The 17,948-nt window shown below is 43.3% G+C and overlaps 1 protein-coding gene and 1 pseudogene across 1 annotated transcript in view; both read right to left on the bottom strand.

Annotated features, from left to right (window-relative positions):
* The window catches only part of ANXA2 (annexin A2), an 86,088-nt gene that overhangs the window by 43,889 nt on the left and 24,251 nt on the right, over positions 1-17,948 (bottom strand). Inside the window, exons 2-3 of the mRNA XM_078680820.1 lie at positions 4,392-4,450; positions 625-724 (exon numbers count right to left, since the gene is read on the bottom strand). Of these exons, the coding sequence (XP_078536946.1) occupies positions 625-724; positions 4,392-4,439 (148 nt within the window). The 5' untranslated portion in view covers positions 4,440-4,450. The remainder of the gene's footprint in view (positions 1-624; positions 725-4,391; positions 4,451-17,948) is intronic.
* Positions 14,439-17,948, bottom strand: part of LOC144823603 (integrin beta-1-B-like) — a 33,301-nt pseudogene continuing 29,791 nt past the window's right edge.

Consider the following 17,948-nt stretch of genomic DNA (forward strand, 5'->3'; position numbering starts at 1 on the left):
AAGCAGGCTGCGTGAGCGCTCTCATTAATATGTTATGGGTGACTAGTCAACCCAGATCACCCATGCCTCTAGCACAACGAGGCACCCATTCCCAATCCACATGAGATCACATCCATGTAGTGTGTACCCGAGGTCACCTATTCCTAGTGCTCCCTAAGTCATGCAGGCCCACAGTATATACCAAGTTATTCATGTCTTGAGAACCTACGGTCCCCTATACTCAGGGCAACAGAACCCCCAGCAGGGCCTGCGGACATTCAAGAATTGATATTCTTGGCCTTCTACTGGAGACTGGTCTTTTACTGGGAATCATGTGTCTAACATGTGATTAGTGTTTTGCTCTTAAAGTTGTAATGCTCCCTTTGGTGAAGATGCGTCTTTGCTGACACAGGAAAAGGATTGCTGTGATAAGGCCAAACTCCATTTATAGGTTTTCAGTCTTCAGTGTCAGAATGTAATCTATCAAAGTCTCAGTCTGGTACTTAGCTACCACCTGTTGAGTTTGCACAGCCAAGCACATTCTCTAGAGTCTAGATCCTCAAGGTGTCATGGTGAGCTGCACTTCAGCTCAGCTGCAATCTACAAGCATAGCACTTCATCAAGCAGCACTCTCAAGGCCCCTACCTTTGGTCTTGATGGCAGCTTCAAGGGCAGCCGCATCCTTTTCTGCATCAAAGTTTGGTGCCCCCTTGAGGGATCCATACGCCGTATGATGAACCTCTTCCTAAAAAGACAAAAACATGGCTTAAGTATTAGCAACAGCTCCACTGTGTGCTACCACGCCCCAAATCATGCCCGTCTTCCAGCTCATGAGGCACACTCAACTGCATGTTTGGAAGAACTGTCCCTTCCTAGGCGCTGTTACTGTGTCTGGGATGGCCCTACAGTGAATGCAATCACCAAACACGATTTTCTAATTAGAGTTACAGTCTAAAAATCCTTTCCCAATCTAGAGACTTCTTTGAAAGATCATACACAATGGCACTGGTAAGAAAATGCAGCAAATCACAAGGCAATTCACCACTCTCCAAGCATGCATAAAACAGGAGTTGGAGTATGTAAACCAGGGGACTCAAATTATCCCTCGACAACCAACCCATATTAAGGACCGCCTTCCTTTCCCTGGAAGATCAGTTGACCAGCATGCAAGGGTCCTACACCAGTCGCTCTGCAGTGCATTCAGGGGAAGCCCCCTGCTCTGAGGTTGAGGGGGAGGGGGGTGTTGTTTCCTAGTGGGATGCAGGGTAAGCAGAACCATGCTTCCACGAGTGCAATAGCAGCAATGTCAAAGTCTTAGATGGGGACAGATATGGAAATAGCAGGAGAACTTCCAGAGGGCAGGTTTGTTGTGGTGAGTAGCAGATAAGTAATTTGACTGAGAGGAGGTGCTTATCCTAATAATAGGATGTAGAGTTGGACCGGTAATCTCAGGGTATTGAGGTGTGCGGGGCACAGTGGAGGCAATAAGCATGGAGGAATGCTCCAAAGCATTAGGTTTGTTGTGTGTTTTGGGAATAGAAAAATTAGATTTGCAGAATGTGATGTAAAGGGATGGTTGGGAGAGCACTCCTCTCCTGGGGAAGGTAAAGATTTGCAGTCTGTGCATCATCCCATGCAAATGACTCAACTTTAGTTTGATTCAGAGAGTTGTGCTCTGGCCAATAGCAAGTGGTTGTAATGCAGTATGACATGAATAATCACACAACCAATGTAAAGCGCTTTTGTGAAGGTTCAGTTTGTGCGTTGTTCTTCTGGTGTATTTGGACTGGACCAGGAAGTTGGTTGATAAAGGAAGAATGTAGCGAGGGGTGGCAGTGAGTGTCGTGAAGATATGGAGGTTGATATCTGAGGAGAGAAACCTTCTTCTTTTCATAAGTATGAAGTGTAACTCACATTTCTAATTATGATAAGCAGAGATCGTATATTTGTACATTAAGGGGTGTGTGCGCTTTGCTGCTAAAAAGAAACATCACAGTGTATTGGTTCAGAAGGTTAGCTCCTTAATAAGAGAAAAAAGAGAAAAAAAGCAGGTCAGTTTTAATTGAGTCCACTCGGAGACCATGGCATTTGTCAATGATTAAGGCCTTGTGGCTCAATGTCAATTGAGGGTAGAATTGGATAGGTCAAGTGGGAGTAGAGTAACTCAGGTGTTCTTATGTGCACCCTCGAGTTTGAGCTGATACGCATCTCTTTTCTCTATTCTAGGTTACCATAATGAGTTGATGTTAAAATGTTGTAAGCGCTTGCTCTTGAGAAGCATATTCAGTGTGGACAAGCCATAATATTCCGTTCTACGATATAGGTCAGTAAAGTGAGAAAATATGAAAGTAATATGAAAGTAGATGTGCATCACTATGACTTCATATTTGGACTGCACCAGTTAAGATGAAAAATCCCTATTGGTGCCACATCAGCATCATCATGAATGAGGAGAACATTTGGGGCATCAAAGTTATGTGATAACTCAAATTTAGTTGCAAAAATTGAATTTATGAGTAAAAATCACCTACACGTATAAAACACTTTTAGATGCACACGAACTTCTAGGCGCAAAGCACTTTTAGGTGCACAATAAGTAGGATTGTGGCATCATATGTTGGACAAAGTAATATATTAATTAGTGCAAAATCACACTTATGAGCAAAATCACACTTTGTGCAACACATCAGCAGTGTAAAAAACTTTTAGGAACACAAATTATTTCTAGGAGGAAAATTGCATTCAAGTGCAAAATATCACCGCTGGTACAAAATTAACAGAAGTGTGAAAACACATGTAGGAGAAAAAATCCTGTTTGTGTGCAAAACATTGTTATATGTGCAACTCACTCATAGGTGTAAATAACTGTACAGAAAAAATGTAGTAGTAAGCTGTCACATTAAGAGTCTAATTACGATGTCGGGCGGACCTCGCTGCAGTCTCGGGACCAGACAATCTCTGTTCGGCAGTCTCAACAGCACCATTACAATGCAACAGCACATGGTGCAACCGCATACTCCCATTTCCCTATGGGAGCTTGTGCTGCAGCCGTAAACCGGCCGTAGCACAATCTCCCATGGAGAAATGGAAGCATGTGTAAATCCCTGCACCACGTGGCAGGCAGAGTGCCTGCCACACAGAGCAGGGATTTGCAGGGGTCACCATAGGTGCTCCCTAAGCCCCCAACCGGAGCCTGCAGAGACATGGGGGCCCTGCTAGGGGTCCCTAAAGTCACTTTCTGACAGGCTTTTCATATCGGAAAGCCTGTCGGAAGCCAGTCAGCCCGACAGGCCGGTTTCAGTTCCTACAGCCTTTATCATAATAAGGCTGACGTATTTGAAACCTACGATGTTGGTCAGAAAGCCTCCGACTGCATCTGCCTATGTAAAATATCACACATAGCACATTGAGAAGCCAAATCCTCATTGGTGCATCATCAGCATCAGTGTCGAAACACCAAGGAGCACAAATCGAATTTATGAGCAGAATCACATTTGGGATGCAAAGTCACTTCTGGTGCAAAGTACTAAGTGTTTAGGAGCAATTTAGGAGCAGTAAAGTTAGGACTCCTAACTTTACGACTCCTAAACTGAGAACATTCCTAACTTTAAGACTTTCAGTATTCAGAGAAGGCATTTAGCAGTCCTAAAGTTAGGACTCCTAACTTCTGTGAATACCAAAATGAGTAAGTGCCTTCTGTGAATACCAAAATGAGTAAGTGCCTTCTGTGAATACCAAAATGGTAGTAAGTTTAGGATTTTGTCTTAAGTTAGTTCTGTGAATCAGGCCCTAGGGTATGTAACGTTTACAACGAAATTTTTACAACGCACTACCATTACAACGCAGGTATTACCACGCATACCATTACAACGCATTGCGCTGGGGGGCGCTCTAGGATAGGGAATACGTTTAATTTTCTATGCAACACCTTCCCTAGTGTCCAGCACCTCTAAGCGATATACGTTGTAATAGTATGCGTGGTAAAAACCGCGTTGTAAAGGTATGCGTGGTAAAAGTATGCGTTGTAACGTCATACATCCGGCCAAAGGCCTTTAAGGGTCACTATGTTTAATTATGGCTATATTTTACTACTCTAGTTAGGAGTGGGGGCCCATTTCCTTGAGTACACAAACGCCTGTGAATCCTTTGCTACACCCCTGAGTGTACAGACATGCCTGGGAAGGAGACACTACTCACATTTTGGACAACAGCACCACACGCAACATGTAAACCCCACAGCTAGACCACACAACCTGCTTCATGAAAGACTGGGGTAACTAGCTGAAACCTTCTATTATAGTACCCCGCCTCTAGGACATGACAGGTGCTCCAACACAAGGGCCTCTGTGTCTCCCTCTGATAGTCCTGCTACGCCATGCTTGCACAAGTTTCCTTCCATATGTGCTACTTACATTTCCTAAAAGGGAGAGCTTGCACAGAATTTCGTGGATGGTTGCCATTGTGAAAGAAGCTGGAAAGAAGAAAAAAAACAAGGAATAAATTACTCTGAATGTATGTAGAGCCCCACATGGCAGACCACATTAATCCCCGGACTCGCAAGTAAGGACAGCACAATTTACAGTAACAAGCAGGGGTGAGAGACGACCACAGCAAAGACAACTCGATTCATGTGCATTCCAGCTGACTGCTGAATTACTTCCCACCATACAGGCGCAGGCAGGAATAAACACACATACCCGCCTACTTTACACATACCCACCTAATCAGTGTAAACAAAACCTGCAAAGTTCCAACCCACATATTACAGAACAGGAGTTAGAAGAGTGATGAATGAATGAATGAATGATTAGATTTATATGGGGAGAGGTGTGGCGCCACGGCCAGGCGACTGACACTGGACGCTGGGGATCACGGTTTGATCCCCAGCTCCGGCGGCAGGGGTCTGACCAGCACCATGCGACTCTGGGCAATAGCTCGCTTAATCTTCCCAACGGCCCCCAGCGCCTTGAGACCCCTTCGGGGGTGATTCGTGTGCTATACAAGTACTGGATTTACATTTTATATAGCGCACAGCTACTCAATGAGTGTCCTGTTCTGTCAAGTTCCAGAAAATTAAGAAGGAAAGTGTTGGATGCACCTATGCTTTTATCAATACTTAATTTGTGCAGGGGGTGAAGGTAGTGGGCAGAAAAAGGAGAAAGAATGAGGAAAAGAAAGGTAGTGAAATTGTGACAAAAGAAAGAAAGAGAATCTACAAGAGTAAGAAGATCAAGAGACAATAAGTATAAGGAGGTGGCAGAAGGAGGCATGATGTGTAATCAAGACTAGGCTGCCTTTGCCTTTGACAAACCTGGCAGTACCAGCACCAGACTCCATAAAAACACTTTGAATTCCTGTATTTTTTTAACAAATTAAATACATGTTATCATAGGGGGTTTTATATCTTATTCAAACCCATACAACTACTTCTCCAGAATGAGCTATGAGCATCCCTTCCACAAGGAGCACCTTCACACAAAGTAGTTCCTGTAAGTGTCAGGGACTACTACGGCAATATGTGCATTTTGAGACCAAAAATATTTTTGCTTTAAGCCATTTTCATTTTTTTGAAGAGCCCAGAATCTTTCCGAGCAATTAAGTTTTGTAAACACCATGAGAAAATAAGAACTGACAAAGCCAGAGGCTGGCTGCAGGTGAACACAGACGTATTGGCTTTTAAAATGCTTGTTTTCCTTTCTCTTCTTGTAAGAGAAAGCGACTGCTCCCAGTGCACTCGAAGGGTTCACAGCACATTGGAAGAATGTTAGAAACTGACAGAATGTTCCCTTTCTGGATTTCTAACCATAGTTATTGCCACCAAATCAGGCATTGTGCTTGACTGGCAAGCCCATAGGGTGCTAATAATAACCTTTATTGACAGCATCTTCCAAGCAGATTTCAACCTAATATATTGTTATCCATATGACTCAGTCACCTGCGAACTCACTTCATTCTTATCACCTAACAACTTGACACAACACTGTGATAAACCAACCAATTATAAAGGCGCCATTCTCAACATGCATGATTTAAAATGATATGTGAACCCCGTAAGAATGAAGGGTCTGATATCTCTTTGATCCCTTTCTTAGTCTTATCCCAAGCCTCTAAAAGAATCTTTCAACCAAAAGGATCATTCACCTGAGGTGTGAAAAAACAACAACAGAAGCACCGATAATCGGGCCTTTGCAAGACAAAAAATTAGAGATAGTTTGACAACCTCATGTCACAATTCTATTTATATAAATTTGGAAGAAAAAAATATTTAATATGCAATATAAATTATTTGAATCTGCATAGAAAACTAAAGAGTGTAGTGAGTTAGAAAATCTACTATTGAATTACTCTAATACTACCCAACTGACTAAAAGCCAGTCCTACTACATACAGTATTGTGGAAATTAGACAACATTGATTATTTTTTTTTTTTTCGGAGTTCGATAGAGCACATTATACAACCAATTGAAATTAAAGCAGTGCTCTTTGTAATTGCAAATGTTACTTTATTGCACAGTTAATAAAAATCTTTGCAAAAATAAAATTGCCTCTCGACAGACACACGTTAACCAAAAATATTCACTGAGTTCATTACTCACAGAATCAGATTTCTAGTTCTTCCCTAAAAAAATATAATTCATTATTTTTTATGTAAAAAATGCTAATCAGAAATGTGCAAACTGTGCCACATAAAAAACTGCACGGTGTGTCTTATTTAATTAATAACAATTTGAAACAAATCAGGTTATTCACACGTATAACCCAACTTTGTTCACTAGAAATATTTTTTTTAATATTGGTCTCTGTGCGGCAAATGCTCAATGCTCTGAAGTCTGTACACAACAATGTTGACATACTAGCTGGTTTTTAGGCATTGGCAAAGTGGGCAATTAACTCCTTCTCCCACTTTTTAAGCCCCCCCCCCCCTGGAGAAGGAATATGCTACTTACCAGTATGCATCTGTTCTTGGCATAGAGGGCTGCAGAGTGGTACATTTATGAATAGATCGCCATCTGGTGTTGGGCTCGGATGATTGCACTTTGTTTTTCTTCTGGAGAAGTCTTTGTCGTCATAGGTGACTCCTCCTCTCGGTGTTAGTGCGCATGGGCATCGGCTCCATCCTTAGATTGTTTTGCCATAGTAGGGTTAGATGGAGTAGTGTAGTGTAGTACATAAAGATATGCCCATGTAAATGTATCTAAATAAGATAATGTTGGGACAGACACAGGTTTCCGGGGAGGCAGGGAGGGCATGTACCACTCTGCAGCCCTCTATGCCAAGAACAGATGCATACTGGTAAGTAGCATATTCCGTTCGAGGCATATGGGCTGCAGATGGTACATTTATGAATAGATTGTACAGCAGTTACCTCCCTAGCGGTGGTCACCAGTGTCTGTCGCAACTGTCTGAAATAGAGTTTTTAATACAGCTTGGCCCACTCTGGCTTGTTGTGCAGCCTGTACATCAACACAGTAGTGCTTTGTGAATGTATGTGGTGTAGACCAAGTTGCTGCTCTACATATGTCATCTAGGGGAATGTTCCCTAAGAATGCCATAGATGCTCCTAGTTTTCTTGTGGAATGAGCTCTAGGAGGAACAGTTAATGTTCTCTTTGCTTTAATGTAACATATTTGTATACATCTTACAATCCATCTTGCGATGCCTGCTTTAGAGATAGGATTGCCCTTATGTGTTGGGGAAAATGCTACAAATAGTTGTTTAGTTTTCCTGAAGTCTTGTGTTCTTTCTATGTAGTACAAAATGGCTCTTTTAACATCTAGTGTATGTAGAGCCCTTTCTGCCACCGTCTGTGGCTTTGGAAAGAAGACTGGTAATTCCACTGGCTGATTGATGTGGAATGCTGAAATTACTTTAGGCAAGAACTTTGGGTTTGTTCTAAGAACCACTTTATTCTGGTGTATCTGTAGGAATGGTTCTTGTATTGTTAATGCCTGTAACTCGCTTACTCTTCTGAGTGAGGTAATGGCTATAAGGAATGCCACCTTCCATGTAAGGAATTGTATTTCGCACCTATGCATAGGTTCGAAGGGTGGCCCCATTAGTCTGGTGAGTACTACGTTGAGGTTCCAGACTGGGGAAGGTGGTAATCTTGGTGGAATGACTCTTTTAAGACCTTCCATGAATGCTTTTATCGCTGGTACTCTGAACAGTGATATGCGCTGCCTGTTTTGTAGGTATGCTGCTATAGCTGCTAGATGTACTCTGATAGATGTGTACGCTAGATTACATTGCTGTAAGTGTAACAAGTAGCAAATAATCTCCCTTGTTGATACGTCTAGAGGGTTGATATTGTTATTAGTACAGTGTATAGCAAACCTCTTCCACTTAGCTGCATAGCATGCTCTGGTGGTTGGACGTCTCGCTTGTTTAATTATTTCCATGCAATTTGGGGGGAGATCTAAGTACCCAAATTCTAGGATTTCAGGAGCCAGATCGCTAAGTTCAATTGAGTTGGATCTGGGTGCATTATTTCTCCATGGTTCTGTGTAAGGTGCATGGGTAGAATTCGTAGCTTTTGATGTGGCACTTGTGAGAGTTGCAGGAGCGTGGTGAACCACGGCTGTCTTGCCCACGTGGGTGCTACTAGTATCATGGTCATTGAATGTTGTTGCAGTTTCCTGACCACTAATGGGATTAGTGGGAGAGGGGGAAAAGCGTATGCAAATTTGTTGGACCAATTTATCCATAACGCATTGCCCTGCGACAGGTGATGTGGGTACCTGGACGCGAAGCTTTGGCATTTTGCGTTCTGATGAGTGGCAAATAGGTCTATCTCTGGTTGTCCCCATCTTTGGAAGAATGGCTGCAGTATTTGTTGGTGCAGTTCCCATTCGTGTATTTGTTCCGACTGTCTGCTTAAGATGTCTGCTATCTGGTTTTGAACTCCTGGTAGGTGTTCGGCTAACAGATAGATGTTTTGAGGAATGGCCCATCTCCAAATTTCCTGTGCTAGTCTGGATAATTGGAGAGAGTGCGTCCCCCCCTGTTTTTGAATATAATACATTGCTGTCATGTTGTCTGTTCTGATCAGGACTGCTTTGTGGATAACATGTATCTGAAAGGCTTTCAATGCTAGAAACACTGCCAGTAGTTCTAGATAGTTGATGTGCAGTGTTCTTTCCTGCACACTCCACCTTCCTTGTACTGTGTATTTGTCCATATGTGCTCCCCATCCGGTGAGCGATGCGTCTGCTGTTATTGTCACCTGTGGAATTGGCTCTAGGAACGACCGCCCCTTGGTAATGTTTGTTCTGTTCCACCACTTCAGAGAACGGTGTGTGCGGTCGTCTACCAACACCAGATCCGTAATCTGTCCTTGAGCCTGATTCCACTGTGTCGCTAAACATTCTTGTAGCGGACGCATTTGTAGTTTTGCATATGGTATTAGCAGTATGCAGGATGACATCATGCCTAATAGCTGCATGAACACTCTTGCTGTTAGTGAGTGTTGTGGCTGAAATCTCTGAATGATTGTAAGCATTGCTTGGACTCTGATTGGGTTGGGGTACACTTTGGCTTTTTCTGTGTCTATGGTAGCCCCCAGATATTGTTGAACTTTGTTTGGTTGTAGGTGTGACTTTGTGTAGTTCACCGTGAACCCTAGCTGGTGTAGTAGCTGAATTGTCTTTTGTGTGTGTTGCAAACACTCCTCTTGCGACCTGGCTTTTATTAGCCAGTCGTCCAAGTATGGGAAGACATGAATTTGTTGTCTTCTTAGGTGAGCTGCTACCACTGCCAGGCATTTTGTGAACACCCTTGGTGCCGTCGTGACACCAAATGGGAGGACTTTGAACTGATAATGTTGTCCTTCTACCACAAACCTGAGGTATTTCCTGTGGGCTTTGTGAATAGGGATATGAAAGTAAGCGTCTTTTAGATCCAGTGTAGAAAGAAAGTCCCCTTTCTTCAGTAAAGGAAGTACTTGTTGGAGCGTGACCATGTGGAAATGTTCCGAATTTATGTATGCGTTGAGAGGTCTTAGGTCCAGTATTGGCCTTAGAGACCCGTCCTTTTTGGGGATTAGGAAGTATAGGGAGTATACTCCTGTTCCCTGTTGGTGCTGTGGAACCTTCTCTATGGCATGCTTTTCTAGCAGTGATATTACTTCCTGTTTTAACAGTGTCAGGTGATCTTGTTTCATTGGACGCTGTTTGGGGGGGATGTTTGGTGGGGTAGCTGTGAGTTCTAGGCAATAACCATGTTGGATAATTTGTCTTACCCACTTGTCTGATGTGATGTTTTCCCAGACAGGTAGGAACTGTGATAGGCGTCCCCCTACCGGTGTTATATGGTCTGGGGGAAGCTCTATGAAGTCACTGTTTTGGGGTTGGAGAGTTGCGGTTGTTGTTGTTTCCGCGACCTCTACCCTTGTTGTTGTTACCCCTGTATCCACCTCTAGAATTACCTCTGGGTGATGTAGGTGTAAAAGAGGTTTGCTGTTGGTTTGTACCTGTACTTTTGGATCCTCCTCTATAGGTGGATCTACGAAAGGAACCTCTTTGTGTCGGCTGTTGCAATGCTCCCATTGATTTAGCCGTTTCTGTATCCTTTTTCATTTTTTCTAGGGCCTCATCTGTCCCTGTGCCAAAAAGTGTTTTCCCATCAAAAGGTTGGTTAAGTAACGAGGTTTGTACCTCTTGTTTGAATCCTGACACTCTGAGCCATGCATGTCTCCTTAACATGATGCTTGTATTTGTCGACCTTGCCGCAGTTTCTGCCGCGTCTAGGGCGCACTTTATTGAAGTGTTAGTAATTAACTTCCCTTCTTGTATAAGTTGATCAGCTCTCTTTTGATGTTCTTTAGGGAGATGTTTGATGAGTGTTTCTAACTCATCATAATGCGCTCTGTCATACCTTGCAAGTAGTGCTTGCGTATTAGCTATGCGCCAACTGTTTGCCGCTTGAGATGCTACTCTCTTGCCAGAGGCATCTATTAGTTTAGACTCTTTGTCAGGAGGTGGCGCTTCTCCTGTAGATAAAGAGTTTGCTCTCTTGCGAGCGTTTGTGACCACTAGTGAGTCTAGAGGAATTTGTCCCTTAATGTATATTGGGTCTTTTGGAGCTGCCCTATATTTTTTATCAATTCTTGGGTTCAATACCCTAGCCCTCACTGGGTCTTTGAATATCTCTGATGTATGACTGAGAAGGCCTTTTAGCATTGGTAGTGTTCCTGATGTTTTTTGTGCAGTAGGTAGTGTCTCTAATAAGAAGTCCTGTACTAGAGGTTCTGTATGTAGGTCTACCTTATGAAATGTTGCTGCTCTAGTAATGAGTTGTGCAAACCCAGTATTGTCATCAGGAGGTGAAGGTTTTGAGGGATATGACTCAAGGTCGGTATCATTACCTGATCCCACATTATACTCCTCCCATGGGTCTGCCTCCTCTGGGATTGTGTCCTCATCATCCCCAGGGTGTTCCCCCTCCCCTGTGTCACTCTCTCCATCTGTTGTAGGTGTAGATGGACGTGTGGGAGGAATATCTGGCCTATTGTGAGGAAGAGGCGAAGATGGTGTGTGAGGTTTGGGAGAAGGGGGAGGAGTTGTATTCGTCCCCATTGTTCTCTTCTTTGGATGAGCCTTGTCGTCCAAATGTTCATGTTTCCTCTTTTTAGGTAGTTCTGTGACTACCTTGCCAGTCTTTGGGTCAATAAACAAAGTCTTTTGTTTAGGATCCGTTCCGTGTTCCTGTGTCGGTACCGCAGTTTTCGGTTCCGAAAGGTGTTTTTTCTTTGAAATGTCCATTTGTATTTTCGGTGCCGAAGTTTTGTTCGGATCCGACTTCTTCGGTATCGAAGATGTCCCCGGTGTCGAGGGTGTTTTCGGCGCCGAAGCGTGCTTCGGTGTCGACATGGACTGCTTCGACTTCGAGCTTTCCTTGACCTGGTGCTTCGGTGTCGATGTGGTCGGTTTATCGGAACCGGAACCACTATGATGGGGGACCGAGTGTTTCGGTTTCTGTTTCGTTGCCGGGCTCGAAGGCGGGGCGTTGGAAACTTTTTTCGGTTGTCTGACCGGGCTCGAGGGCGGGGTCGACACCGTGCGGGGTCTGTTTTTCGGTAAAGGGACGTCGTCACTCACGGTTTGTTGGACGTCGATTTCCTCGACGTCGGACTCGTCCGCTTCTGACCCCGCCTCGTCGGCCTCTTCTTCCTCCTCTTCTGGGTGCTGGTCCTCGAACAGCTCCGGGATTGCTTGTGACTGCATTCTCGATACCTCGTGTCTTCGGGCTCGACGGTTTCTAATCGTCGACTTTGACGAGAACGCTGCACAGGCCTCACAGTCCCTGGATTCGTGTTCAGGGGACAAGCAGAGGTTGCACACTTCGTGTAGGTCCTTGTGTGGGAACTTAGCACCACACGTTGGACATTTTTTGAATGGAGTCCTTTCCATGGACCCCGGGCTGGACTACGTCGAGTTTCTCGTAGTCGTCGTCCTTCGAATCGCGTCAGTATGGAGTGAAGTCGCGTTCGATAACGATACCGTCGATTTGGAAAGGAATACGCGCCGGTTATAACCTTCTTTGTTGAAGTCGGTCCGGAGCGCTTCGATCCTCATCCGAACCCGATGGCGGAAAAAAACAATCTAAGGATGGAGCCGATGCCCATGCGCACTAACACCGAGAGGAGGAGTCACCTATGACGACAAAGACTTCTCCAGAAGAAAAACAAAGTGCAATCATCCGAGCCCAACACCAGATGGCGATCTATTCATAAATGTACCATCTGCAGCCCATATGCCTCGAACCTAAACGTTATCTCTTTTTGACAGCTTTGTATTACATTTCTTTATCTGAACCTCTCTCCCTTTCTGCCTTCCATTACCTCTAGCTCCGTCTCTTAAAAACTGTGTTGTCTTAGAATGTTCAGCAAACTCGGCAAGGCAGATTCCAACTGTTTTTGTGTGACTGTATTAAAATGTAACACAAACTGTAATATTGTTTGGCATTATGTGGGCTTGAAATGGGTGATAAAAATCAAATGTATACTGTACGGTGCACCCAAAATATGTTTTGTCTGGGGCTCCCAAAATCTCTAAGATAACACTGCATATTAGTCTTGATAAGGATAAATACAGATCAAATGACTTGAATCCTGTTTTGAACCCACATAAATGGTAACACCAGCATGAAAACTGTAGGTTCTTCAACCCAAATCTCCACTTGGTAGTGTCCAGCAGCAAAACACATAAAAAAAGACTTACCCTCATGTCTCACCCTGAGCGATTAGAGGTATCAAATACCTCTGGGGTGTACCTTTATACGATGTAGCCACTTTTTTTACCACATTTAGCCACATTTTGATGTGTCCAATTAGCTGCCAGTCACACATCTTAAACGAATAATAGTTAACATGTTGCTTCCTAGATCCAATTCTTCAACACTTTAAACGATACAGATTGGCAAAGCCTTTTAGCGACAAGATCCAATTTATCTGCAAGTTTATTTAGGTATACAACCCAAGAAGTTGTAAGCCTGGATTGATCATCTGTCACTTCGTATTTAATTTGCCCAATGAATCAACATGGGTTCTACCCATCTGAAAACAATAGTTAAAGTACATACTTTCTGCTGGAAGACTCAATCATAGAAGATTGGATTCCAGTTGAACGTGTTCCCTTGACTTAAATGTAAAACTGAATGAAGGCAGCCCAAGTGTGTCCCAAGCAAATGTCATTAAGTTTGTCATAATAGGACATTGCTACATAATGTAAATACAAAGGAATGTTGACTGCTTATTAGTTGAAGAAGGATGCAAATTGTAATAAGCCTTCGTAGAATGTAGCATTTGCTTGTGTTTGCAACTTCTTTATGTGATTGATGCCACTCAGTGTGCAGCAAGTCTCCCAAGTAATCACTTCTGCACTTTACTGTAGCATGCAGCTATACATTCTGTGCAGTTCTGTGTTTTGCAAATATAATTATTTGGGTTTGCTCCAAGTGAAAGCAATATTCAATTCCAGTCACCGCCCCAGCAACATTAGGAATTATGTCAGGACCACTGGCGCATTGCGGTTGGTCTACCATGAGGGGCATGGATTGCATTATTTGCATCGATATACCATGCGAAGTAGAACCAATAGTCCTCATCTTTCTCATTGCAGTATGTCAAAGATTCATTCAGGCCTGGCTGCGGTAACATGTCCCAATTTTCTACAGTCATATAAGTGAAATATATGCACTCTTCTGCATAAGCATCTTATTTTTCTCCTTTATTGGAAGCTCTACACTGCACACATGCCTAGTGTCCAGCACAAACACCAGGACACGTCTCACATGACTCGCAGAGAACTACTTGGAATTTCGGATCCCTGCATTTACACCACCCACATACACAGGTCTAACGGCCATTACATCATTGGCCATTTGCTATGATGGAACTGGTTGCATCCAGGGAGCAATTGAAGGCACTGCCATTGAAGTTAGGGAAGTCCTCGCAGACTGGACAGTTTCAAATTCCATTTCCTACGCAGACCAAGCCTATTGCTCTAGGACAAATAAAGTTGCAACATTCACAGAGCTTTCCAGAGTACTTTTCATTTACACTGTCCATCCTGTTACATACAAACTCACTAAAAATATACTCCCCGCTATTATTAGAAATTTCTTCATAAAGTATCCATATTCTCACTATTCATGTCATCTATTCTACATTCACAGTCTCTACCAATATGCCCTTCATGGCATGTACGAGCTCCACATTCAAGCATTCCATTCCCATTCTGACATTCGTAATTGAAATGCCCATTTTTTTATCAGTGACATTAAAAAATTAAGTGTAACAAAACCTCCACTTCCTCTGTAAATCCCAACAACTTGATTTTTAAAGATTTCATCCTGACCGTTCTTTAGGAATTTGTGAGCAGTAATACTCATTTTGAATTACACCTCATCTCTAGCTGATATGTTAACACACTTCCTTTGACTTTCTTTTACACCCTTTTCACCATTTTCGCAAATAGTCTTCTAGCTTATGGTCAGTCCTTCCTGCTGCTGTTTTCCAAGACTACCTCAGAAGATAAAGGGTTATAGGTATTGATAATCAAATTAATTATATTGCTAGATTTGCAGAAAGTGCTCTGACAGCAGATTTGGGAAAATGTTCCTTTAATTCATGGTGTCAGGGCTGATATTGCTTTAAAAAAGCAAATATGGTTTGAATATTGTTTTCACTTAGGGCCTGATTATGAGTCTGGCAGTCAACGGACTGCCAAAGTCACGGTGGCGCTGCATCGGCAGTCCAGCCACCTCCACACTGGTGGCCGATCGCCCCATTACAAGTTGGGCAGTCAGAACGCCATTGTACCACCACAACCGCCAGGGATCAGAGATCCGTGGTGGAGGCGCTGCAGTCTTGAGCCGACAAGAAGCTTGGTAGGACCACCAAGGTCCCGCAATGCATATTAGAAGTTTCCTCTCTACCATGGTTTTCGTGGCAGTTCCTCTTCCATGAAAACGGATGCGGAGAGAAAACAAAGGGGCCCGGCAGGCTTCCCTGTTGCCTCTGGGCCAAGGGGTGCATGCAGGGTGCACATGTTGTGCCCCCCTGTGTGCAGGCACCTCAGTTCCTGCACGGCATGGACAGCACCAGTCCATGCTGTGCAGGTACTGCCTTTGACGTTCCCAACGCCAAAGAACCTTCCGCCAACGACTTAAAAAGTCATAATCTGGCTGGAGGTGCGCACACAGGTTTGGCGTGTGGGAGCGGGCGGCGGCCTGTTGGTCCCAGTCCCACACCACCAAACTCGTAATCAGGCCCTTAGTATCTGCACAAGATGCCCAATAGAGGGTTAATCATATTAATGGCTCACTGTATACATGTTGTCCCATCGTTTAGTAAAATGGTCCTCGCAACTTTACCATTTCCAGCAAAATAAAAATGGAATATACTAACAAACAAGCAGCATTTCTCCAAGCAATTCGTTCAACACAAACAGTAAACTGCAGTATAGCACCAAATTCACCGCCAGGAGAAAGCAGGTTGCCAGAAATTTGCTGTCTTTCTATGAGCTCAGTGAAACTAACCCCATCACTTGTAAGACTGAGCACATTGTTGTAACTTAAAGGGTTTGTAAAGTTCAGGTTATCAGTGTAAGCATTTGGGAGTATTGCAAGATCCATACTGATGTTAGGGCATTAGTTTTCTCCACAATAAAACCAAAACTAATTCAAAAATCAGAAATCTTCATTTTGCTCATGAGATAAGTGCCTAGTCTTTTCACATTTTCCAAATCATCCCCCATTTTATTACAGGTCCATCAGATAATACAAGTCAATTGGATAGTCCTCCGTTCACCTGAACCTTAAAGTAAAAGGTCTTTGGTTCTCCCGATGGAAGTGAAAATTCTATCTTGTGAGGTTGAATCAGGGTGATGTCCTCTGGCATGAGTTTTTCTGCAGTGTCTTTCCTGAGGTTAGTCAATTGTTTATTTTAATGCTCTTTTTTACTGCTTGTGGGATTTTCAATGTATGATTCTTGTCATCCCTTACTTATTATTGTTGCTAAATCACCATACCTTGCTGAACTTGGTTACCTGTCTTGTAAAAAGTCCAAATATGTACACCACTCACAAGTTGGTGCTTCCGGATACATTCTGCACATGGCTTGGAATGTGCTTTTAGACACTCTCTGCCATCTTGTTGGACTAATCCATTTGAAAGGTAGCAGAAGTGTACAGCTAGGGAAGCCAGTATGCAATTCTTCTTGGCAGGAAGCAATAGTTGGAGTAGGAGGCAATCAATGTTCTTTATTCCAGAGTCCACAGTGCAGGGGGGGTGCAAGATACGTCCAGAGCGTCCCAGAACAGTTTTACTGCACTGCTTGCTAGTGGGCGCTCACATTTCCATAAAAAAGTGAAGACAAGTTACCTACGCAGAGGAGACATCACATAAATACAATTCTGTCTTCGAATTAAAAGATAAAATCGTCACCCAATTCTCCTTATTCCATTTTAGTTTGTATGTTTTCTCGCTTTCTTTTATTAGTTGTTATTTTAACTCTCACTTCTCTTCCTCACAAGTCCATGTGCATTTGGGGGTGGGAGGATTAGGTTATTCCTTTAATAAATGTATGCCTCTGCTCTGCTGCAATAATGGAGAAAGGAATAGTAAAAATAAACATACAAAAAAATAAAGATATTATTGGGAAAAAAACTTATTTTGAGGAGGGAGGAGAGTAATTGGTTGAAAGCCCACGCCCTCAAGGCCCTCCTCTCTCACACGGTCAACAAATTATCGAGGTTGGGTCATGTAAACATTTTTGAACAGCCAAATAGAAAATCGGAACACTAAAATTGTCTCAATTAAATTGCCTTGTTAACTTGCGCTGCAGTTGGGGATAATTTTAAGCCGAACAATTTAAAAACAACGTTTGTGGGCTTAAAACACCGGCAGTGACCTGGCCAAATCGGGAGTGGTGACATGCGAATTATGGGTGTTGCAGTCTTGAGGTAGACACCTGATGACTTACAGATGGAAAGTTCAGAGCTGGAGACAGGGTCCATGGTGACATGGAGTGAGCAAACATCCATTCTGAACTTCAGTGACCCCCGGGGGGGGGGGGCTGACGCAGCAGGGCGCGTCCCTTAAGTCTGTGCACGCGCAGACACCTCGGTACAAAGACAAAACACAGCAGAGAAGACACACCCCGCAAGACGGGCATTGCTCTGCAATGCTGGGTTTGAGGTGTGATTCTATCTCAAAACCCAAGTTAATAACTTTTTCTTTGTCTTTGAAGATGTGCAACTGGGCTTCCAAAAATAGATCTCAACAAGCTCAAAGTTAAAAAAAAATCATGGAATCAAACCGGATACCCTTAGCCTTGAAAGCATGTGGAATTTTACAACTATGAAAAATACAGAAATAAATCCTCCATACCAAGCTCTGATGTTGAATTAAACAAACAGTACTAACTCTGAAACGCTAGGAAATGCAGCTACATGTGCACAGCGGGTTTG

Source organism: Lissotriton helveticus, chromosome 3_1 (genome assembly GCF_964261635.1).
Source record: "Lissotriton helveticus chromosome 3_1, aLisHel1.1, whole genome shotgun sequence".
Taxonomy (NCBI): Eukaryota; Metazoa; Chordata; class Amphibia; order Caudata; family Salamandridae; genus Lissotriton; species Lissotriton helveticus.